This window comes from Varroa jacobsoni, unplaced genomic scaffold (genome assembly GCF_002532875.2).
Source record: "Varroa jacobsoni isolate VJ856 unplaced genomic scaffold, vjacob_1.0 scaffold_285, whole genome shotgun sequence".
NCBI lineage: Eukaryota > Metazoa > Arthropoda > Arachnida > Mesostigmata > Varroidae > Varroa > Varroa jacobsoni.
Window position 1 is genome coordinate 72,255 of NW_019213187.1, and position 25,625 is coordinate 97,879.

Consider the following 25,625-nt stretch of genomic DNA (forward strand, 5'->3'; position numbering starts at 1 on the left):
GCCATACGAATCGATCTTGATTCTGTTTACATGTCACTCACATATTCGAAGAAATGATTGTTTGAATTTGTTATAAACGCTACTTCCTTTAGAACTTGTTCCAGGTTCTTCTCCAGAGCAAACGACAAATTGGCTATAAATCTACGTTGCTGAAAAAGTAGATTAGCAGAACCGAAAATAAAACCAGTCTCAGCTCGTTTGTCGTTCATGTGAAAATTACGGCGTACCCAGACGACGTAAGCATCGACCTCTAGAACGTGTGTACGCCTTTTTAAGAGTGACGATACATTTTCGCGGTTAGGTATACACGTGCGTGTACAGGTTTGGAATGGTACTGATAGACTAAAGTAGACGGACTGATGTAGAGGCAACTAAATCCTCAGAAATTTGTTCAATTCGAACTTTGATCTATAGCTTCTCCGAAGTTAGTTAGCGATGCTTTACTTTGCGTCTGCCTACAATTGGGAATCTATTCGGCTCAAAATTATACCACTACAATAGTTGAGTCTGACATGAGAAATCAAGCAGGTGAGGTAGGGGCATTGGTGACGCAGCTCTGCTTTGATTTCGATGTTCACTAGGCGTCTGACGTTCGAATTTCGCCACTATAAACTACTTAAATTACTGAGTAAAAGGTAATTTAATGTTTGCGGGGATAACTTATTCGGTTGAGCAGGAAACGTTAGGATGTTTAGCAATTCAGGAGCAACCCGTCCCTTATAAACAATCCTTAATGAGCTGTATCCTAGTGAGCTTGACATCTAGTGAAACACACTCGTTTTGCTAGCCCCGAAGAAGCTTATCTTCTTGTTGCCTGCGCGTGTTTTACCGAAACACTTGTATGAAACAACGACAAAACAGGGAGAATGCCTATCGAATATAACTAAAGGTTTTTCTTAAGGCTTTATATTTATATTAGATCACGGCTTAATTCAGTTGCATATATATATGATGATACCGTGTCACTCGAATACGACACTGCTATCGACAAATAATGTTAATTACCACGCATCGTATTCAGATGTCTCGTACATACAAGTAGTCAAAACCTGACTAATTGCCCACAGTTCTCCAACGTAGCCGAATTCGTGCTCAGTGGTCAGACCAAATGTTTTTGGTAGGGGCTTTGAGCATTCTATGTGTGGCTGTAAGACTTGAACCACATCGCTATAATGAGAATGTTGCCTATCTTTAATTATGGGGGGACGTTTTAGACTATAGGCAACATCGGAAACCTGAACTGCTTTTGTTCACTCACCAGCAGAGAATCTACAGCCGTTTGATATTTCAAGTAAATTATGAAGCTATTTGCGGGATACTATGCCTTCTATTACTCATAAAGTCGGTACTCTCTTGCGCCAACTTGTTAGAGAGCCATAACAACGATGGATTACTAGTCTCGATATAGAGATTTGGCACAACTTACTCTATCATCATAGAATGCTTCGCCATGGACTGCGTCAAGGCCGGTTGTTTATGACTTGTCCTAGATCGACATGTCGATTGCTGTAAATAAAAGGGCTTAGTTATATAGGGTCATATCGATGATCATCTAGTCACTGGCTGAGCCAAAACTATCTACCGAGTACACGCAAAGATGCTGCATGAACGAGCCGCATGCACGTAGATTATCCATATATATATATAGATAACCACACTCAGTCTACATCTTATCTGTATATTCGGCATCACACTGGATCATACGTTCGGCCTTTGACGCGCCGGATAGAACAATGGCAGCCCCTAAGTATGGGGACGCCAATAATCTACGCGCTTGGTCCCTTCCCTGCGTTGCTGAAGCCGAAAAGCTACAGGCGTTTCACTATAACTCAAGAAAAACACGTGAAAAACGTGAACTTTTTTTTAAAACAAAACTCTATAATTACATTTAAGTGCAACAAAGGAAGATAGAACCTTATACAATTATACTATCAATGCAGAACGTGCATGCTTATTGATTACACCCAAATTGAACGCGCTATTTTGGCTCACTTTAAGAGCTTCTAGCAAAATCTTTGAAGTAACCCAGTCTTAAAAATTTCAATCTACTAACTGCGATACCCGAAGTGAACCTCAGTGCCTTACGTGATAAATAGCCATATCTTTATAAGGTCTCTCTATGATCGATATATTGATAAGAATTTTGATAACGCTTTTTCCCTAATGCAAGAAGACTTTTTGATTGCGTACCACAAAACTGTGACCCAAAAGCTTCGTGTCTAACCCAAAATTTCTATGAACTTACGGCCTGTGATTATTCATTCTTTACGGGTGAAATCACTCGTATACATTTTCTTCAGGGAAATGTATACGAGTGCTTGTATATATACATGGCTTTACACACAGACGTTCAGCACAGATAAAATTCACAGCTTCGTCTTGCGAAGTCTGTAATATAACTCTGACAGTATATCTTGCCACATTAAATACACAGAAATTTCTTGTAGTTTTTATGATATCTTTATTTGTTGGCGCTGTTTAACCTTCCCAAAGTTCGAAAGAAAGTTTTGTGCATCTCTAATATAAGTACGACACTTTTCCTCCAAGTTGAGCGTTGCGTAGAAATTAAGTTGATTATCGAGAAGCTGAATTTGTCAGGCAGACAAAACTCACCCCGAAAATCTAAACATTCAAGTTTTGGTTATTACTTGTGACCTCTTATGGGTCGTCTAGGTACCAAAAGAGATAGTTCAGCTTCTGATATTATAGACTGCAGATGTTCTTCGCATTAAGATACCTTCGAAAACATTATCACCATACTTAAACTCAGCAACAGCAACATTCTTTTCGTAAACAAATTATTATAATTGCTACTTCTTAAATTGCGTCGGCGGCCGTTTCATGCATAACTGTGTGTCTTGTGCGCTTTATTTCTTCGTTGCGCACGTTTTCCGCCGTTTCTCAAAGGCTCTTCCACTTGAAAGGTAGGTAACAGCCATATAAACAACAAGCCTGACAAAGGTTCCTTACTCCTGGCTCAACAGACCTCTTGGAACAAGTGTTCGCCACCAAAGCGAGAGGCAGAGAGAAAAATGACTTCTCAGGATTGCATTCTCAGGATTGCAGGCCGACAATGGGCGGCTGGCCACGCCAAACCTCCGCGACTACTGGAACGGTGTTGCACACAATAGCAGACTACCAAATGCACTAAACGATGTCGTTGACAAACAAAAACATTTTCTTGAAAAAAACGAACTTCGTGTATGCGCACGGTCGCTAGATGGCGCTAGATGTTAGCCTCCATATTAACGGCACTTAATTATAAAAACTCGGTAACTCTGATGAGAATAAGCACGACTGTTAAAATTTATAATCGGAACTAGCACTACTCATCTCTCAGACGAGACAAACAGATTAGCAGAAAACACATTCCAGATCACTTTTTTGTCTTTTGCGTACTTCTACTTACGGCTACGTCGTTCAAATGCAAACACTGCAAAGGACATTTGCGATGCATGTTCATTGTGTATGTATGCAACGAGGTTAGGTGTTACTCTCTTTTGAATAGAACTTTTGTCTGAACCGCTTCCTCTGGCAGTGCATACAAGCCATGGCTGCTCGCCGCCAAAAACAATCGACTTACTATTGGAGGCAACGTTGCCTGATGGAGTGTATTTCCTTGCGCTGTAAATTTTCCAGTAGCTCTCCTTCAACTTATCTCTCTTTTCGATCTCGATTCGCACTCGGTCTACCCAGTCTTTCGTTTCATTTACATATAATTACTGTTGTTTTAATGCAGCAAATTGAATCAATACGCAACCTTATCTGAGAGCACCCTCCTGGTGAACGGCGGCCATATGAGACTGTGAGAACGACTGAGCAGAAACGCTTTACGTAAAAAATGATTGAAACGGCAAGCAAGGAACACGTCATGCGTTTACGAGTTCGGATATAAGAACAAAGGCCATTTCATCAAAGAGAGCTTTCTTACGCCTATCTCAATTCATATAGTAGTTTTGGCTGTCGTTTTAAGCCCAATCAATGTGACGGACTACCTGCCCATTCGGTAGCCACTAAAATCCCAGCAACTGACACTCTTCGTCTCAGAAAAACGTGAACTTTACTGAGCTTCCCATTTCCGACTTTTCCTTAACCCATTCGTTTTCCTTCTTTCTTCTCAAAGTTTTCCTCGAGAATTGCCCGACTCGATCTAAGCCGCCGAATTCCCGCAAGGTATCGTGGTTCACCCATCTATATGCTCCTTGCTAGAAAAAGGGTGGCACGCAGTGAATTTGCCGCACGAAATTCCCGCAGAACTCTATTCCGTTGACTTGTAAAAGAAAAATACCTACTTACTGAACAAGAATCGATGAGAAACGCTTGAAAGATTCCTGCTGCTGCCGCTGTTGATCTGCCAACGCAGAGCCTATAAAAGCTACCGCGTTCCCAACAAAGGGGGAAATGCAGGACCCACCGATGGGCCATAATACTTGCTTTGCTTTAGCTCCACAGCCAATTCCCAAGCCTCATCTGTGAGCGCGGTCCACGAAGCATGAAGCGAAACAAGGCCGCCTCAAGGGACACTTTCAAAAATCTCAGGTTGCGCTAGCAGCGCAGCTCGTCGCAATGGCAAGGATGATGACAATGAAAGCAAGTTAGCGGATAAACGGAACGCTCGACCGTCCGCGCGTCGACCCAACGAAACCGAATAGCGAACGACATCCGAGCAGTGCAATGGTCTTCTCGACCCTTGCAGTCAGCGCAGTGCCAGTCGCTGAAAAAAATGGGCCGCCTAGAACGCGTGACCACTGGCTCACCACCCATCATTATTCAATTCAAGTTGTTTTTATGTCTTATTTATCTTGTTTTCTGTGTATTTTTAAGACTTTCGATAGTTGCATCATGGCTCTAGCGATTTAACTAATGAATGCTTGGAGTTTTATATTCAATCCTACTATATCCAAACAACCGGTTTCTTCCAGCCTGAAATAAGGTTTGTTCGTGCCTTGTGTTGAACCTAGATGGCTTCACCGAATATTAGTATCGTTAGAAGGCAAATTTGCTACCGTGCAAGAGAACGCATTTTCCTACTAACCTTAGTGATGCTGACTGCACCGTTACCGGATGCAGTCAGCTCTAATAAACTAATTCCGTATAACCAATTTGTGGAAAATTCAGCTTAGAGAATACTGATTGCGTAGCGCCACGCTGCGTTCTATATTGAGAGTTTCTAAGAATAAACATGATTTTATTTTTTCCTCGGTAGTTTACTTAAGACCAGCATTTTTCTAACACGACGGGCGACTAAAACAAAATGCCAGGAAATTGTTCTGCCGACAGCCATTTGAAATCATTTTTAAAGTGAGCAGATGGGTCGCAAACATTGCGCCTTCGCCCGTTCCATCTATGTTATATTGGGTACAAGCAGGTGGGATTTGTTAACCCCAAAGATTCGTAAAAAAATATGTTTGACCTATTTTCAATCTGGTCCTTTATCGAGCTCAACCTTTCTATTGTTAATATCACAACGGGTAATCTCGAAAGCCTTACCCTTTTTAATACCGCAAAATCGATACGTCCTAATATTGATGGCAAACGAGACAGCAGTGTCCTAAGACACTTAATGCGTCTAATATCGGTGCTCATACGGTAACGCTAGCAAACACTCTAATAAAATTTTTATCCTAGGAGCTTCTGCTTCGACACACTATCCCTACCGCTATTACGCCTGCCGCGATTTCCTATGCTTGTATTATCTTTCAACCCACCGCCAATAGTCTAAATGCTGGCAGGAACCTGCAAGTTCTTTGCCACCGAGGGCGGCAGCATTGCATGCTACCTATGACCAGTGAAACTGGTTTCTGTTAACGATCCGTTTTTAATTGTACGCGTGTACACAGGTACTAGATACTACGTCGCGGAAGGTCCACTGTTGAAACCATTGACAGATGTAGCAATAACGGCGTACCTATACCGCGTTGACCTCGCCGCCCACGAGGGCCCACCGGTCACATTGGCGACATCGGTCGCATTGGCGGCATCGGTTCGTTTCACGCACGTATGCTTAGGTAGTCAATACTCTCAATACTAAAATAGACTCGTTTCGGTAGCCCACCGCGCCCTTCCATATAAGTACTATAATGGCCACATCCATTAAATGCTGCTCTATTACGGCCAAGCTGAATACAACGACGCTACGGAAGCAAACGCAGACATGAAGGCAGCCGAGTATACCGAAGAGCTGTCGATATAACGAGTCTAGTCATACTTATTCGCTTTCACTCGGTTGGTTCCGTGACTCGAAGATGAGGCTTAATTGACCTTACTGAGGCGGTGGGCAATAGGTATAGGCGAGAAGAACTAGGTATGGTCGCTCCACTATTGCAGTCATGATGGAGGGAAGGCGCCATCCTATCGCACATTAATGAAGGACAGGCACGATAGCTGGACAAAAGAGGAAATTCCGGGGGGCAATGAGCTCACGACTCCCATATTTATATAGTATTGTGTTACAGTTTCGATAAAAAAAAAGGATACGGCATTGTTGGCTGAAATAACAACAATGAGTAGGGAGATGAGTGGGCCTAATACAATCTATTGACTGGATACAATTTTAATTTCAATAAAAAGTTGGAAGTTGATGAATTAACGGCAGTGCACGAGCCGGGAGAGGAGGAGCGAAGAACAGCTAAGAATGATGTTGCATCGTTTCTTTAATGCGCCCACCAAATTTTGATTTGAATAATTAACTAATATTTGTTTTGTTTATTACAGTTTAACGATTAATTTAACGATTTCAAATGGATTTCCTCCAGTCGATAGCGTAATCAGGTAAGCGTCAATGAAAGCAATAGTCTTCTTTACCGCCAAGTAAAACGACGAACTGATAATCTGCTACTCGTTAACAATCAGTAGTATGATTACCAGTTGACTGCAGCCGCCCAAGATTACATACAATTCTGTTTATATTTGTGCAGCTCGCTGTCTATTTTTATGACAATAATATTACTGGATTCTATTAGCCGTCCGAACGACTGAAGCCATAATCCATCTCTGTAAGTAAATCCTGTACAGTACAATATAATGTTCGAGCGGCTATATAAATACAAAAATCTTTACGAAAGTGCGGCAAAAGTATGTGCGAGAAAGTGCAAACATCTTTGCTGGCTGATAAACGCTCGGATATCAATATAAACACAAAAGGTTTCCGTCTCCGCCAACAATAGAAGATTTTACAGGCCCATAGAATAGCCAATCATGGCCGCCGCACACAAAGGGAAACAATTGAAATACAGAGCGCTGACTCCACTAAGGGCTGCTGCAGATGACACACCAGAAAGACAATGGAGCCAATAGCAAGCTCGTTCGGCGCGCCTCCCTTCAGTACCAGCCGTCAGTATTATAGTATCGACAAGGACTAGGTTGGACGTCTCCGAACTCAGACCAATGCTATTATGGCTCAGAACGATGCTTACGCGACAAAGACAAGTCACGTTTTTTGGCTTAGACTATACACATGTACATAGCAATAGCTGCTGCAGCAAGACTCGAGTACTCAGAGAATGCACATGTGGCCACCGTCTAAATTGAGATCTTCGATATTGAACAACTCGCTCGTTGAGCGGGAAAAAAGATCGACATTCAATAGATGCATAGATATACGATCAAAAAACGGGCTATAAGGTACAGTAGTTAATAAGGATAATTAGACACTGCAGTTTCGACGTCGACCACCTAGACGTTGTCTACGACAGATGCCGAGTGTCAAGTTGGCTGAAGAGCGTTTGTCTAATACTTGAATGAATTTCGACACGCACAGTTACGCATCCATATAGCAACTATCTAGTGTTTAAATATTCTTGAACATATCATCCAATGATCCTATGCCTATATCGTACAAGCGTGTTCCGCACGAGGCAACGACCTACAATGTTGAACACCAATGCCGATGTGACTGTTACCAATGAGCTGATGTGATACATAACGATAAATAATGTATAAATTGGAAAAACTACCCATAATGCATTGACCTGAGAAAAATTTAGAGTTTCAAAATGGCAATGCACATATTGCTGAAGAACAAAATTGCTTTTGCTACACCATGCACTACGGTATTACTGCAGACAGCGAACGCTCTTTCAGCGCTATTAAAGCTTCTGCCACTAGTAGCTAGCCCTGAAGCCTTCTTTCACTCTGGCGTCGACACCGGGAACAAACGTCTAGGGATGACAAGGCGCACTTTCTGGGGTATAGAAGTCTCTTGATGGGCAATCGCGAAGCAGCAAGAGAGGTGTATCCTTTAAAATGCCAACGTTTGTTTTATAGAATTTGTCTCTGTCACATTGGTACGCTGGTGACACCACCAGTTATCACATAAGTTGTACGTCCAGGCAGGATCGCTACGGAGAAACAAACTTCGGCAGCCCCGGGTCGGCAATATGCGTATACATAGGTATTGTGCATTGCACTGAACGTTTCTGGTAGATGTCCTTGACTCTACATGATACTACTTTCATCACATAATGGTCCTGGAGTTGGGGTCAAATCAGGAACTTATTCTACAAATAATACTCTAAACATTCGAAGTGCTCTACTTTAGGACATTGTTTTGAATGTAAGGAGATTACTCATTGACCCGTATTAAGTCCTGAGGATGATTTAACGTTAGAATATTCACTCGATGTGAACTCTAAACCTTTGGAAAGGTCACAAAACCACAAGCTCCCTTCGAAAAGGAGTTCCAAAAATTTCCTAGCAAACTGCACCCGATTGACCTCAATAACATATTCATTAATGCCAGCCATTACAAATGTCTGTAGAAATTAATCTGCACGGATAATGGATTAGGCGACCAATCGCGTGTGGAAGGTTCGTGTCGCATCCGCCGTACAATGGCCGCTGAATAAGGGTAAGGCCGCTCCCAGGGGTGTTCCTCGAAGGCGAACGAACAATAACGACTCCTCCTGCAGTAGCTACATCAATAACCTATGCGGCAACAACAATAAACCCAACCCTAATACAGCAATCCCAATGACACACTGGACATAATAAAGCATGATTAAATAGCTACTGGATTGTATCGTCGGTACGCGGCCAATGCACGCAAGGATCCTGGGACTCAATCGAGCCGTCAGTGAGCCTGACCAAAACATCCCCCGGACAAAAGAAGTATCACATATTTTGTAACTTCTTACATGAGCATATGCCAGTGGAAAATCGGCTCAAGGTTCTAGCAAAACATTTTTAATCTCAAAGCACTAGCTGACCAAATGATCTACACTCGTTCAAACAGCTCTACGCATGTCGACAACCACCTCCAACTTATTTGGTATACAAGAACATCAGTAGGATTCGAGGTTTCATACCACGCAGATCTCAGGTTTGAGTATTGATTTCCCCACTTTCTAAGTACTTCCTCACCTGACAACCTGAAGAAATTCAAACAAGTTTTGATGAAAAGACATTAAAGGAACAACGAGTGCATAATAGGGTTTGAAACGAATTTTTGTTATCTTGACCTAGCAATCACGTTCAGAATAACGCAACGGGTGGCATCGTTTTGTAATGCCTGCACCGTGGCGCTAATGAATAGAGAGTCAGTTGCCATTTGAAATACTATGATATTCGCTCAAAATATAGCGTATATTACTTTCTAATCTCGAGACGATCGCCCATCAGAGTTCGAGCAGACGCCGTCGTCTTGGCTGATATTGACGGCGATGTTGTTTGTCTAGCACGAACAGCTGTACGGCATAAGTGAAGCAAATGTACGCCCAAAACCCATCCTTAATCCGAACTGTTTCCGCCGGATGTATCTTATAACAACATCTGAAGCAGAAAGCTACGTTTCATCTCGTTAACGAACTAACTGTCTAACGATTCAGTCCACACTGACAAATTCATTCTCGATAAAACTGCTGATAGAAATGATACGTGGGCATGGGAATGCATCGCCTTTAAGACAGCTTCACTGCGTTGTCTTCCTCTGATACCTAAACCACAAACTCGACTTTCTGTGATAGCTTCCAGTTCTCATAGTGCAGCGCGTCTATTCTCGTACCTATCAGATTTTCCTTATAGCAACAATATTATCAATACAATTATCTTCACTTGTTTACGTATGTGTCGTGTGTATACTATTATGGGGATAAGCAAGAGATTGGGGGTAACACGCATTCGGAATGGTTCAGTCACTGATGCAAATGTTCACGCGCTTATGAGCATAGCTGAGAAAATGATTGCTCGGCGTTTTAGTATAACGCTGCGTACGGTAAGATTCGTATGGTCATTGCTAGGCGTTATTGCTTACTGGACAAATCTCTACCGTGCGCATCTAATGCTTTATTCTCACACATATGACATGTTTCACGTATCATTATGGCAGGATGCTGATAAATTTCTATCAAAGCGATGGCTTTAATATATTCGTTTAACGTGTTAACACATTGACATACGCAAACAGGCACTGGCAATGCGGAAAGCAGATATCTGCTTGATATATTCCTACGCTAGGTAGATCGGGTAACTCGCTATCACTAAAAGTGGGTGTAAATTTAGGAAACAAACGTAAGATGGTAAAGCAAATACGTCATAAAGCCATGAATCATATATGTTCTGCTCGTCCTACACAGTAGTCCTAAAGGTCTTCGTTCCATACGGATATTATAGGACAAAGGAATCGTCACCCGAGGGTCGAAGGGACACGGACGGGTAGGGCCCGTATAATTACAATTAACCAATATAAACTAGTCAGTCACGGCTCTAGCGTATTCAAAAATTTGGTACAGCAAATAGTGAAGGCTGCCGCAATCACCTTTTTAAGAAGCAGGTTGTGTTTGCAGAGGTCCGTTCGTACTAGGCATATGCTAAGAATGGACATTGTAACGGCCTGGATAGGCCTACAAGGGTCTGGAGTAGCGTTGTGATATATAGATACAGAAACGTTTCATGAAACCTTCCTTTCACCTGGTATAATTGATCGTTTTACCCTTCATTTTTACTCTCATCAGTGACTTCCGCTGTGTTCCTTCGACGTGTCAATAGATAAAACTTGCCCACTGCACTAAGTTTTATCTGTGGGTGGTATTTTTACCGCTACTAATACAATTACAAATGTAGTGATATCGGTACTTCTAAATGAATTAATGGTACGCACACGAACATAAGTGTACGTCTTATAGCAAAGTAATATTTCATAGAATCGTTCTAAGTTACTCAACACTATACGGTGAATGGCTAGGGTCACGACCATAGCAAAGTTAACAATATGTGATTCCGTTACTATTGATATTTCACTCCGTTGTGATGCAGTTTTTGAATGTTATTTGGGAACTACTGAACTCGTACACTTAAGCCACTGTTTTTGCTTTATCCAAAATAAGTGCCGTCAAACTATTAAATAGATTGTTCTCACAAATCTTGTCGCCTGCAATGTGCTACTCTCAAAAAACCAAAACTGCCTTTTCACCTCAACGTCTCCACTATCGCTGAAAACACCCATCCCTAAAATTGATCTGCACGAAAAATACACGTACGATTGTAGAGGAAGACATGGTAAAGAAGGGTGTTTATCATGTTAAGTATTATATGCGTTGGCGATGCACGTTGCGAGTTAGGTATCCCACGAGAACGCTTCGGCGAAATAGACGTGAAAAAAAAACGGCGACTAAAAACAATCTAAGGTCGCCATTTTCTCTCTTTTCGATCTCCTGGAATCTACGAATGATATAGAGTGCCAGAATGGAGCACGGCATTGGATATAATGTGTGTTTGTAGATGGATTTGCCACGGACGCCTACATGAACAGTCTAGCAAACAGGTAGTAAGAACTAAGGCATTTATGTATATGTTTATGTTGAGTGCCCTATTAGGAATCAGCTCATTGGTTCAGTTGCGACATATTCTTCGTAATCGTTCCAATATGGCGCTGAAAAGGCTATCCTACGATGTCATTCGATGTCCCTCTTTTAAATTTGAAGGTTTCCATTTGGTTGGCGCTTTGATCATTAGTTACTGTAGCACACACGTTATTTCATGTGTTCTCAACTATCCTCAAACACTAGTCCACTTAAATGACCAAAGCCAGGGTCTATCTAACTAATCTTCAACCCTATACAACAATGACAAATTCTTATTCATGAATCGATTATATATCGTACACACGTATCCTTAATTTTTTTTAGGCCGTTTTTATCGCTGGTATGTTAGTCTTCATAGACGAACTGCTGCGATAAGCTTTTTTATGGACATGGCACCGAATGATTGACCAGTCTTTCGTCCATGCATGTGGAAGAGCCCATAGAATTTGGATGTGCATCGCTATCTATTATTTATTTAACCGATTGAAAAGAGCGATTGCAGTAATGAGAACGGACCGATTCCGAGAAAAAAAGCAGGCAATAAAAATTGTTTCAAGAAGATCAGGGTGAACGAGAAGTTCGAAAAGACGCGCAAGTGACAAGTGGCCGTAAGAACCTAGAAGAGCAGACAAGGCGAAGATATTGATAAAAAGGCAAATCTGTAACAGAAATAAACGGCGTTCTAAAAACGGCCAGCCAATCCGGGCCTTTTGGAGTCCGCCCACGAACGAATTGCCATAGAATTTATAAAACATACTAGCTCATAGAAGTCTAGCGATTCCAAAACCAATAGTCCTACTGAGAGAAACTCATTTTCCCCTAATTTATCATTGTTCGTCCTTTGTTAGCGTTACATACACCTTAACAAGTAAACTTGCTACGGGCTTAGTAAAAATCGGTTTTCATTCCTACAATATTTCTTGCCGGGCTAGTATATTTTTCACCACTTTTCGCAATATACGCATTAGATTTTTATGCATAATCGCTCACCCGTACGTCTTCGACATTAGATTGGCTCATCTAAGGCGTACATCAAACTCACTGGCGTTGCGTCGTTTGACTTCACGTTACTGATAGCATCCCGAAGCAGTATGCAATTATTTGCTATGCTAGTAGCAATTAAATGTACGATAATCTACCCGTCTACTGACTAATCTCTCTGACGTTATTGCAATACTCCATACATAATAATGACGATCCATCTCCACTTGTTACGTTCTCAATGAATTGTTCCCCTTGCGACCGTAGGTTATTTGGACGCCAGTATCCATTATGATGTGATCAACACGTATACATACTCTAGATCTGCACGGACTCATTCATAGAACTATTATTATTGTACCATATTCGATTCTACTTCCATTTTTATTCCTATATACGTTGACGTCTATACGCGTCTGATCGAAAAAAGAACCCATATTTCAACGATGGAACAACACATGCACGCAATGATAACAGCTGCATCGGCAGCGCCAACAGCGGGATATCATTTGTCCTCGTTAAATGTCGTCCCGATCTGACGATAACCCCATTTCCCTCGCTTTTCATAATGTTAGCGGTTTGCCCCCCCCCCCCCCCAACCTCCACCATATTCTCAATTCACCATAGCCATCATATGAATACAAGCACAATGACGACGCTGACGATCTTATTGGTGGCTATAATAGCTGTTGTGGTTTGGATTCATCTATATGATGACTGATAATTGTTGTTACGGCCGATGAACGCTAGATGAGCCCCGAATGCCCCGCGCAGTCGGGATTTAACAGAAAAGGTTAAAGGTGAATATGACCGCTGCATGCAAACACAGTCAGACACTGGCAATAGCGGTTGCTGCAAATCCCCTCAACACCTAACGGTTACATGGCGTTCACTGTCTTACGGCTTTTACTTTAATGAGCTGCCCAAGAGAAGCATTATACGTGATGCTGCTATAAAGAATAGTCTCGTTCATATTCAAGCCTTTACTATCATCGTAAAATATCTTTAAATGCTTTGCATGCAATGTCTTTCACTTCATCGAAAGCTTTTCTTGAGATAGGCAAGAGGGGCTTAGATACGTACTAGTCATAACAACCATCAGGTTGATTTACAATCACCGTGCCATACCAACAGGTGTGAATAGGATACGCTTCTTAAAATAGGTAACTGAAATAGAATACAAAAATTATAATATACAACAGTGGTTATGATCAGCACAGAAACGAGGCACGAAACGGTTTATACTGTTGGTGCAAGTAATAACTGGTTTCCACTAAAGCTAGACTTCAAGTTAATAGGTAGCTACCTCTATCACGTCTTCGGCCATTAAGTCTATTCTAGTAGCTTACTTTGAAGGCACGGCCGGTCAGCCTAGAGTAAACCAGGCTACCTGAATACAATTCAGAATACCTCTGTTGATGGGATCTTATCGACCCTACGTCAACCCTACTAACTTCTGCCGAATGAGCCGATCCGTGGTTATAGCATGACCTTTGGCACCATCTTTGACAGAAACTTGTTTAGCCGCAGCCATACGTACAGATATACGCACAGCATCGCTGAATAATACACAAAATCCTAATGACAATTACTTGGTAAGTACTGCTCTTACGAAAAACGATGAGCATGTTACAGTATTACTGCTTCTCGTTTTACAGAAAAATTAGAGCATTGTAAAAGAATTCTCTAGAAGCAGCTTAAAATCTATTTTACCATCATAGTGCTTCTGTTGGTGTTCGTGGGTTCTTGCGATGGAAGTTTTGCCAGCGGCACTTTGTGGCGCTTCGTCATCCATGGTAAACGAGCAAATTTTGTTATGAAGGCAAATGAGGTTGACGATTTCAAAAAGCTCCGCCCGTAGATGGGTGGAGTTGCCGGATCCATGCTCGATCCGATGCATCGCCAATGGCAGTGGTGACTCTTGTGGACCGCCTGTGTACGCCGGCAACTGTTAAGCACACACCACTGCAATTGCCAAAGCTGCTGTAGCTGACATCATGACATAAAGCTGTCAGATGAACCGAACCGTTCAACGACCAGAGAATTGGATACTTGAATCGTTGTTTGGTCGTTCATTCGTCGTTTGAGCGATCATCGCCCAGCGCTTTCTGTAGCATCTTTCCGCATCTCCTTGCTCTTCCTTTGCGTCGTCATTTTCATCGGCTTCGCAATGAAGAAAAAAGTTAGAAATGTCCTTTTTTCAAGGACCACGCACCTTACTAAGCTACGTGTGTGAATGGATCTGTCTGTTTGCGCTCGGTTTTGTGTGTAGACGCACACGCGCGCGCGCGCGCGCGCAGGTTTGTTTCGATAATTTCAAAATTCAGCCACAACGGCAAATACGGCCAACGCTGTTACGGCTAAAATCATCGGCATCATCCACTTAACCAGTAGTCGATAGCACCAATTCATTCGCCCAAATAAGCACCCCATCCGCGCAAAAAGCAGCCAACGGCTACGGGCAGTTGCCACCGTCACAATGGCAAGCACATCGGCGCGATAATCATCAGCAGCAGCATCGGCCGCCGCGGTTCATCAAAAAGACGAACGAATTTCAATGGCAGAGAAATCAGTAGCGACATCAGCCGCGATGGGGGCAATAACAGACGCAACGCTATGAATATTGCGTATAGCAGCGCTATAACTATGAATAATGAAAAGAATAACATGCGGCAGCGACATTTCGGTAACTGACACGATCACTTAGGTGCTACTGTTTGCGTTACAGATGTAGATAAGCTTTTTGAATCATTCGATGCATTACGATGCTTTTGGTCCCTGCTTCTTCTAGTTTCTTCAACTGCATGGAAGCGATGCAACGCCGTCTTTGAACAGTTACATATGCATTATATGAGAGAAATTAAATATTCAAGTAAAGATTGGCCAGGGAAGATCTAGTGTACTGTATTATTATTACTTTATTAGTTTATTACCGAGCCAGCTAATTGTTTTTCTTCAATTTGCTATTTACTAGCTCATAGATTTTGTCATTGTTCTTCTTTGTTAAGGCTAATGAAAAACTGACTAGCAAATTTCCACGTCACTTTAATTCCCCGTATGTGTTACATAATAGGATCATCTCCGTTAACTAGTTCAAACCGACCAACCGAGGCTAATTAAAATAAATTAGCGTTCTGCGTCTGAGCCTAATTTTACCTACCCAGAATCACTGATTCACTACTTCTCCAAACCGCTCCGCTTTGGTCTCCTGTCAGAATATCGACTCTAGTTTTTGTAGGACACCACTTTTGTATAACTATTCTGGAAACATGTTTACGTCTTTGTAGGATGTCACTGCGATAGGATTATTCTAAAGACTAACTCATTTCTTGTTCGAGGCACCTTCCGCTATTCAAGCTCGAGACGGCCCAAGTCTATTCGTGCAAATATTGCCATTCTCAACCTTTTCTTATATATAATAATATATAAGAAAAGGTTGAGAATGATCGAACAAACATTTAGATCGATCTTTAAAAACTGCAGAATGCCTCCCCGTGGACCAAGTGAAACATTCCCCTGTACTACTCCCTGAGATAATAGGGCACAATGAACATCTCTAGTATAAACAGATTTGAGTATTACTGCGTACAACGGTATTATCGTGTTCAATATATCTGACCGGACCTTGCCACGTACGTAGTGCACCATAAATATCATAGAAGCACCATAAATATCATAGAAGTTACAACAATACAGCTCTTCACATTCACTGTGCCCAATGGGTAAGCCAACCAAGAATTTGCGACATCTGCCTTTAGTAGATGCAATATACAGCATACTAATTTGTGGCGCGAAGCTTATTTCCAGTTAATGAAGGAAGTACAGTTGCTTCCGGCTCAAAATAAAACAGATGACATCTTTGTTAATATAATTAACTGGATGTGTTTTTCTTAACACTGAACCATTTTACCGCCCAAACAAACAAGATACGAAAGTTAAGAAGCTCAGCTTGAATGAATATGCTGATTCAAGCCACAGCGTTCAGCTATCGGAAAGAGGGACAAGTACGAGCCACTGGGGCTAAACCAGCCTATACAAGAACCCGCTCACAGTTTAGGCAGGTACTTCCGTATGGCCCCTGGCATTATTGTACTAGTATTTGATGCTGGTAGAAGGTGATTTATTAAGCGATCGCGAGATTTCTATTAAACCTGTTACTAAAATACCAAGTGTGGATCACCTAGTAGCGATAATGAAGAAGGCGCTGCATTTTTGCGGCCCTTTATAAGACAGACATTAACTAATTAGAGAATTGGCGGCCCTGAACCAACTGTGTGCTTGTGGGCAAGAAAAACTAGACCGAAAAATTTAATAACTGCAATATTGGACCTCACTCGACCACTTTTTCCGCCATGTTCTTCATTTAATTTATGTTATTTTGCAACGAAACTTTATACGCATCCGTTCTATTGTAACGATTATACATGTTTCAAGGTAGCTGATCATTCATATTTAACCTATTATCTAACCCCATCACATCCAGTTGAACCACTCTCTGGAAACTCAACTGGATTCAATATGCTTAATATTTCCGCTTTAACACTGTTGATAATTGGGGCTAACAAAAATGCTCCCCAACGACACACATTTTCATACAAGCAACTGGTTATGCTTCTCGTGAAAAGTGATTTTTCACATTCTGTATACACGTTGCTTGTAAAGTCGACAAATGACGAATAGACAAAGTGACTAGAACCTTGTTTCCGGTGGTCTCCGCAGCAATGATTGAGACATCTACGAGGTGCATGTATTATTGAAGTATGCTCTTGAGCGACGCATCTAGAGAGCCATATTCAAGTACATCACGCATAGAGGTCTATAATTACTTTGAAAGTACTTTGCAAGTGTCCTCTTTTGCCAAGTTCTACTCGGTTCTACCGGACGATGAAAGCGCTCCAAACGGACGGTATTGATGTTTTGCCATCATAACGCTTTTGTTAGCTGTCAATACTTATTCAGCCAATTAATCAATTCCCATCAAAATAACAACCCGTCGCCTGGTTACGTTACATGTTGATTCCGTTTAAGCGCTGTGCGCTAGTCACAGTGTCTCTTGTTGCGGGTTTTGTAAAGTAAATCGAGAAAACGCCGCACCCATCTATACGCTACAGTTTACGTGGTCGTTTTTGTACGTAACGTAAGCAAGCGCAACAGCTCTACGAAACCACAGAGATGCATGTACATAACGAAACAGGAGTAATTAGCGAATCACATAAAAACGATACATATAAACTAAAGTGATTACGACTCGACGCAAAGGTTGACATTGAATTTTTTTCAACTGTCATTGCGCAAAACATAAAACTAACACTAACTAATTTTTATTATACACATTCGGCAGCACTTCAGGATACTCAAATACGGCCATCAAGAAGTCTAAGATTACACAATTTGGATTCATGGCCGTATGTGACCATAGGCTGGACTCGTAACGTTGCAGTTTTAGTATGAATTTAACGAAGGACAAGCAGAAAAGCTGGTTTCCAAAGACTCTTGTTCGGAAAATTCAACAGACCAAAAAGTATATATGACACGCGCAGCAGGCGGCGGAGTTTAATTCCTCATTATAGTGAAAACCTAAGAAGATAAATCTGGAGCGATTAGTGACCAACCTGATCTATTAATAATTAAGCGAATGTCTGTCATAAAACACGAGTATCGGAAGAATCCAGCATCAATATTATAAGTGTTTACTTCACTTGTATCCACTGAAATCCATTCAGCACATTATATATTATACATTTGCTTCTCTATATTAATGTAGATAGTTTATGTGGAGAAACAGATGTATAATATATAATGAAAAACAGTTGGTCCTGGGTTGTCAACTACTGTGTAAATGTTCTGTTGCAGTGCAAACTATTGCAGTGAGGGCTAAAAAATAAATCATTTTCTGCGATTCGACGTGATTGGCCAGCGAACATAACATGCAAACATAACGAGTAATTATAGGAAACAGCTAATAGCTCAATAAGGATCCACAATGTGGGTTATACATTCACGCAGACAGACGCACGACCTGGTTTAAACAATCGATAATGTTGTTGGGTTAACGAGCAAAACCATTTTTCCCATTGAGAATTTTACTTTTGAACGGTCGTGTAATAAAAACTATCGGCGCCTGCATCAATCTAAACGAATGGCGTCAGTAGAAAACTCTAGACATCCCAATACGAAGGTTTTTGCAGCCTCAAGAATACCGATGGCAAGCCACTCTAAGGAGAATGAATTGGGTTTAAGCCTGTCGTGTGGCGATAGCAGTCATTTCGAGGTTGCTCCTGTATCTGGTCAGATTGATCAATGATGAGTAGACGAATATGATATAGCACTTCCACAGCATCTGGTTGTTTGCTATACAAATAAATAACATATTAATTACTAGCTATTCTTCATTACTCACCTTATTAGCTAACTGTGGCGATTCCTGGTGTGTGACAGCTCGAGTCTCCACAGCCTCCACCTCATCGCTGAAACAAATCACAATGAAGTCACTGTTAAATTGGTCTGGTTCGAATGCAGAGACGAAATAATGTCACGTAAACGTGTGTAAGCCACGTACAAGCACAACATTACCATAATTTGACAAACAATTTGATAAGCGATATTTCTTATAAATTGTCGATTTTGTTACCGTCGAACAGGTTTTGCCGTCGGTTTGCAGCCGGGCTTCTTCACGAATTGAAAAACGAAATTGAAAAAAAAAGCTAAATATTTTAACTTTTTTTTCTTTCAATTAATATCAGGTGCAATCACTTTATTAAGGCTTTCATCGCCTTTGAATGAGAGAAAGATAGAACGAGATAGAGTGAAAGAAAGAGAGAGAATGATCTTTATTTTGTACACTGTTAAATGACTGACAATGTTCAATTGGTAACGTCGATTGGTCGACGAAATGCTGGCACAAATAATGCATAACAGGTCATCTGCAAAAATAGTGACAAAGCATACACCGGAGAATCTTATTAACTAGTATAGTAATATATAACAGACGACCTCAGCAAAAAATTCATTCTTCAAAATTCAGAATTTCAGCAAAAAATATATTTGAATGCTAATAACGATAGTATTTAAGTTATTAAACACGTAGGTATATGGATGCGATTGTCATGGATTAATCAGGAAGCTTTTAACATGGAGAACTATGTTTTCAATGCATGTTTAGTATTATTCCGTAGTCCTATCAAACTGCAAAACACGAGACCAACTCACTTCTTTGGTGTACAGTATTTGGGAAGAATATTTTTGGATGATTACCGTAAGACGACCCAGAGGTGTTCGAATTTCAGTAATACTTTCAAATTAATCGCACAATGTTTGATTACAACCCTATGAGAAATAGTGGATTTGCAAACGTCGATATTATATTTCTAAAAATAGATTAATGAAAAGAATCGACATGCACAGAGTCGCTTGTACACAGTATAGAAAAGATCGAATCTCAACTTATAATGAGAGAATCTAAAACTAGCGAGTATGCTAGCTCAATCATCATAGTAACTGCATTACTATTTAAAAAAAAAACAGACTTTCGTAGCATAATCAAAAACGTTGTCCGAAAAGTCGGTTTAAACCGTAACCTTTAAGCGTCAGCATTCACTTAAAGACACATCTTGCTGTTTACATTTCGCTAAATACAGCACATTTTTACATGGTCTAGTTCAATTATAAAGGATCCATTATACGCGGAAAAAACAGCATCTTCTCTAACCACGTTCTTTGGACTAACCTAAAAAGTGAATGATAAACATGCTCAAGAGTAAATCATGCAACCATGCAAGTTCACTTGGTATTTTCATTGCACAGATCCTTCCAAATTGTCGACTATCTGGAATAAGGATGCACCTCAACATATTCCGATTACAGCAGATCTCTAAAAAGCAAGTTAAGCTCGCGTCGCATGACGGGAGAACTACCTTCGTGACAGTGCCTAGGTCAACGTCAAAGCAATACACCTCATGAACGTTTGTAGCCCAAACGTTTTCATTACCTTTTAAATTTCTGAGTCACGCATTTGACCTAATCCTGTAGAACGGGTTACATTCAGATAACCAAAACTGGTACCACCGAACTCTGAAAACGCCACTCTCGCTGCAGATTTCAAAAATAGCTCATTATTGACAATCGTGTTTCATCACACCTAATTGCGTTCCATTTTACCATTACCCGGTGTGATTTTGCAATATTCCAAACATTTGTTTTCCTATAGAATATTCTCTATAACATCCTTCAGTACCCGATATATTCTTCCCTATTAGCGAAATATTATTTAATGCTGTAACTATTGCATAACACAAAATGCAAAAAATGAAGCAATGATATATTAGCTTTGTTCTCAACATCGCTCACAGAGCCAATTGATTTTCGCCGAAGTCGTCCTGTAATTTGTTTTTCAGTTTTGGAGTAAGTTGTGTAAGATTATTGCAATATCTTCTAATGCAAAAGGTGTGAATTCGTGGCGTTACCAAAGACTATTTTCTTTATCAATCAATCAAATCGATCAGTTCAAACACATAAGGAGAACCCAACAGAATATCAGCAAAAGAGTAGAATGTATAATATATACTTTACTCTTTTGCTTATATATATATATATATATATATATATATATATATATATATATATATACTTATAAGTTGTATTTATAATCAAGTTTACATTGAGTCACTTTATTGCTGCTCTCAAAATGACTGTAAAATTAAAAATATTGTTATCATGCATCGATGCCGGACCCTTATGCATTGCATTTATCGAACGTACGGGCGTAACAGCTTTTGTTCTATGGGCGGAATCGCTAACTTTCCTTGATTTTGAAGATGTTTATCAAAATTTGTTAAAATTTCATGCTAGCTACAACTTTATGAAACGTACACGATTCTATTAGACCACCTGTTTCACCGAAGTTTAAAAAATCAATTTTTGTTTTTATACCCCTGATATTTACTCGTGAAAAAGCTTAGTAAATTGTCAGCTTACCAATGCCGAAATCTGAAACGGCGTGAAAAAAAAGCCTTTTGTGCATTGACGCGGAGTCGCGAGCCTATATTCTCCTTTAACGAATCGAGAACTGCACCGAGAGCACCGCTTATGTCATATAACAAAACGGTCTTACCAATCTCGTTTCGAATCCAGCTAGGGGGACAGTGAAATGGTATTCATGAAATTAATCTAAACAAAATTTGGGTAAATCGGTTGGTGGATAATGTTGAGTCACCGTTGAAATACAAGTTCTTCTAGTTTTTACGCTGTATCCAGTATTTTGCTATACTACTCCGTTTTCAGATATGAAACATGTACGGCATCTTTAAAAAACAGACAACTGAAAAAGAGGCTAATGTTGTGATTCGTTTTCTATTTCTGTGTGTGCACTTCGCAGCTTGTGAAGCTAGCACAGCTTGTAAAGTCGAGCGAGCGCATAATAGTGACAGAGAAACCTTCATAAATTTTTGGTTATGTGGTGTTTTCTTTGTAAGCGAGCGAATTTAAAAGTAAGTAGAGACGTACTCTAAACTAGATAAATAGTGGGAGTTTTACGTCCAGTATTGCCACTAAGCACTCAGGCGGCTAGGTCTTTGTTGGGTACGAAATATATTTACGCTCGGGCCACCTCATATGTAGCAGGCAAACGCGTTATTATTATATTACGTTTGTATCATTCATTGGAGGACATTTTAGTTGCTCGACCACATAAAATCCCACAGGCGGCATCAATTTTAAGCAAAAAATCACTAATTCATTATTGTGGATCTTGTTTAAAGCTGGATAGTAAATACCTCGTAAGAGTCATTTGTATAACAGAACCGTTGGATGCAATATCTCAGTATCACAGCGTCAATTAATTCCCACTAAATACGTATGCAGTATAAATAAACTGTCTTTTCACTATAATCTGCTCTCTTATATGCTGTCTTGTTATATTTTCGAATAGCGGGCCACATCTATACCTTATACATATGAACACACTCCTCGACGCTAGGCGTTATTGTCTTACGTCGGGGAGTGTGATAATAGTAATAATAATACAAATTTGCGCTGCACCCAAATTCTCTGATACCACTTCGACAAATTGGTTCCGACACCATAATCTTATAATACATAGCAATGACGAATAGCCGAAAAATGTACGTGCTTATAATAAGCACTTTCTATAAGCTTTTGGTACTAAACGAAAGAACGGATCTAAATACTTAACGGAGTAGGTACTGATTTATTTCCATATTTATATAATATAATGCTTACCGAAACAGAATTTTTTTTCTACAATACTCTCTCAGCTTATGAAAAACCTCATAGTCTACCGTGCGTATTTAGCACCCAGCATTCCGCAATGGTTCGCGATTTGTTAATTCTGTCCGTGCACCAATAGTTGTATCGTTGAGGTATCGTTGGCTTTGATATCTTTACTAAAGTATTACTCGTATCAGCTGATCATCAACGCTTCCGTCTGTGTTACTTGAATATTTAAGAAATGAGCGTGTCGGGACTGCAGCGATTCCAACAAGGGACAACGGTTGCGGAGAACGGACCCACACTTCATGGCATGCATCGCATGCGCTAGTTTTTCCGCAACACAAACGCTTAACACACAGAGCCACCTATGGCGAACTGTGAATTGAGACGGAGCAGATCGTTCATCTACACTCCTGCAGTGCTGGCGACCGTGGCACACGCTCATTCCTGTTATCCTCCTATCGCTTCACACGCCAGCACCGCATACAAAAAAATTACATAAGAACAACAACAATACGGGGGCAGCGTCGCCACTACCGTCACCGTCATCACTGTTCGATCGGTAACAAATGGGACCACAACAGCCATCATTATCAGCATCATCTTCACCGCCACGTGCTGTCATCACTTGTCATAAGGCAGGGACTACAGTGCACAAGAGGCTGTTATTGTTCTTTGTTTTTTAGGAAATATAAGTATTGTTTCTATTGTTTTTGTATAGGTTGATAACAGTACTTGAGTTCCAGCAGCTGCCAATGCGACTTCACTGTCGTTGCGATACCCTCTTTACATATATAATGGCGGGCTCACAAGACCGGCGTAAACACATCGCACATTACAACGTCTCCGAGTCCGTATATTTGTGTGTGTTACGTCTTATTTGTAAAACAAACACAGACGATTTATCTATCTTAAAAAATAATTCAGCTTTTACGGCCAGAACTGCACTTAGACATTACATCGGACAAATACAATACATCTTAGCTGAGTTGAAGTGCTGCAAACGATCTGTTAAAGATGACCACTGCATAACTTTCGTGATTGAATCTTTCCTACTATTAACATAGACGGTTCCCGTTAGTGAAAATTCGCATATAACTTTCGCCATCATAGACGTGCCTAAGTGATGTAAATGGTGTGAAGAAAAGCAGAAGGAAATTGACGAGCTTTCGTGCACCAGCGTTAGTTCCCACTCGTAGTGCCGTTAGAATCGTTGTCATATGATGGTCCATGTGGTCTTTTGTGTGCGTTTCTGAAACTTAATACTTCGTTGATGATACACTTAACTGCTTAATTATTGATCTTTTTTGACCAAGAATTAGACATAAAAGATTCTTATTGTTCAGTCAGGGGAGTGTAGGAAACGAATACATCACTATTCTCATAATGTTTATATATAACACAAATTTTAAAAAATGCGCGCCTGCGTTTGTGTAATATAACTGATTTACGGTAAATACTTACTGTGATGTTTCCTGTGGTGCACACTATTTTTTTTTATATTTATGCGTTTCAACATTGACAACAGCAACAATGACTTTCGTGGTCCCTAGCATTGCCTAAGCCAGAGTGTTCTGGGCCAGTTTCTCTGCTGCTGCCATTGTTGCTAGTGTTGTTTAAGTTGTCCGTTGTTTTAGCTTAAAGTAAGTTAGCTCTATCAATTAAGGTAGCCAAACAACGGTTCAGATCGCATATCGGTCGATCAGTGAGCGTGTATGCATTTGCTGTAATTTTTATGCCATTCACGTCTTGAACTAGACATTTAACAAGCCGAGACACCAAATGCAGCCAGCTGACAAGTAAAATAACATTACGTAACCGGGTGCCGCAGATCCGCTTATTTTTTTACCAAAAAAAAGAAGAACCAAATTTCACTTATATTAACTTGAAAATAATCAATTGCCAAACTAAGATGATTTAGTCTAGTTGTTGTTATAAAGTACATTTTGAGATGGGGAATTTAGCTAAATGCGTACTAATAATCATAATTTTTTGTATCAATAGGTAAGGTGGTTCTATATGACGACACATGCGAACAGAGTTGTCATATTTGCCAAGCACACCATTCTGCTAAATAAAATGACATTACCGTGTGAAAGTTGTCTCTTAAACTTTAGCATCGGTAGGATTTGAACGAAAGTAGTTCCAAGGATCTACGAAAGAGAACGTAATTACGCGAATACACCCACACACGTGCGTTTATTTGTCGCGTAGTATTTCTTTAGCTTTGTTATTTTTTTTAGCAAATCTTGTAAAGGGTGAACTACTCGTATTTATATATATTCCACCATACCATATATACCCTTGAAAACTTAAAAATGGTGAACGAACAACGAAAAAAACAAATGATGATAAAGCAGAGCACATATACGCATACACATCTTACATAAATAGTGCACTTTTTAGTCGTATTGCTAACGGTTGAGTTCGTACCCGAATCGGCCTTACAGATGCGTTACGAGAAAACTGGACCACACCTACGGATTAGCATGAAGTGCAGCACAGAAATAGGACTATAATCTGATTCTTAGCGAAGGGTAAAAATGAACTCAACTCAGTATGCCATTCAAACCATTTTGCGTAAAAAAGGATACATGGTATTAGAAAAAAAGGTAAAAC

The 25,625-nt window shown here is 40.4% G+C and overlaps 1 protein-coding gene across 9 annotated transcripts in view; it reads right to left on the reverse strand.

The window, feature by feature from the left end:
* LOC111259004 (uncharacterized) overlaps positions 1-25,625 on the reverse strand; it is an 89,361-nt gene that overhangs the window by 57,155 nt on the left and 6,581 nt on the right. For 6 of the 9 annotated variants that reach the window (XR_002679357.2, XR_002679356.2, XM_086967688.1 and 3 more), the window contains exon 2: positions 19,180-19,246. Coding sequence is in view for 2 of the 9 variants with exons in the window: in XM_022830666.2 (XP_022686401.1) it covers positions 19,180-19,246 (67 nt within the window). In the remaining 7 variants the exon portion in view is untranslated. Of the gene's footprint in view, positions 1-19,179; positions 19,247-20,766; positions 20,868-25,439; positions 25,620-25,625 lie in introns of those variants that run through there. The other 3 variants (XM_086967684.1, XM_086967686.1, XM_086967687.1) reach the window with 3 other exon arrangements.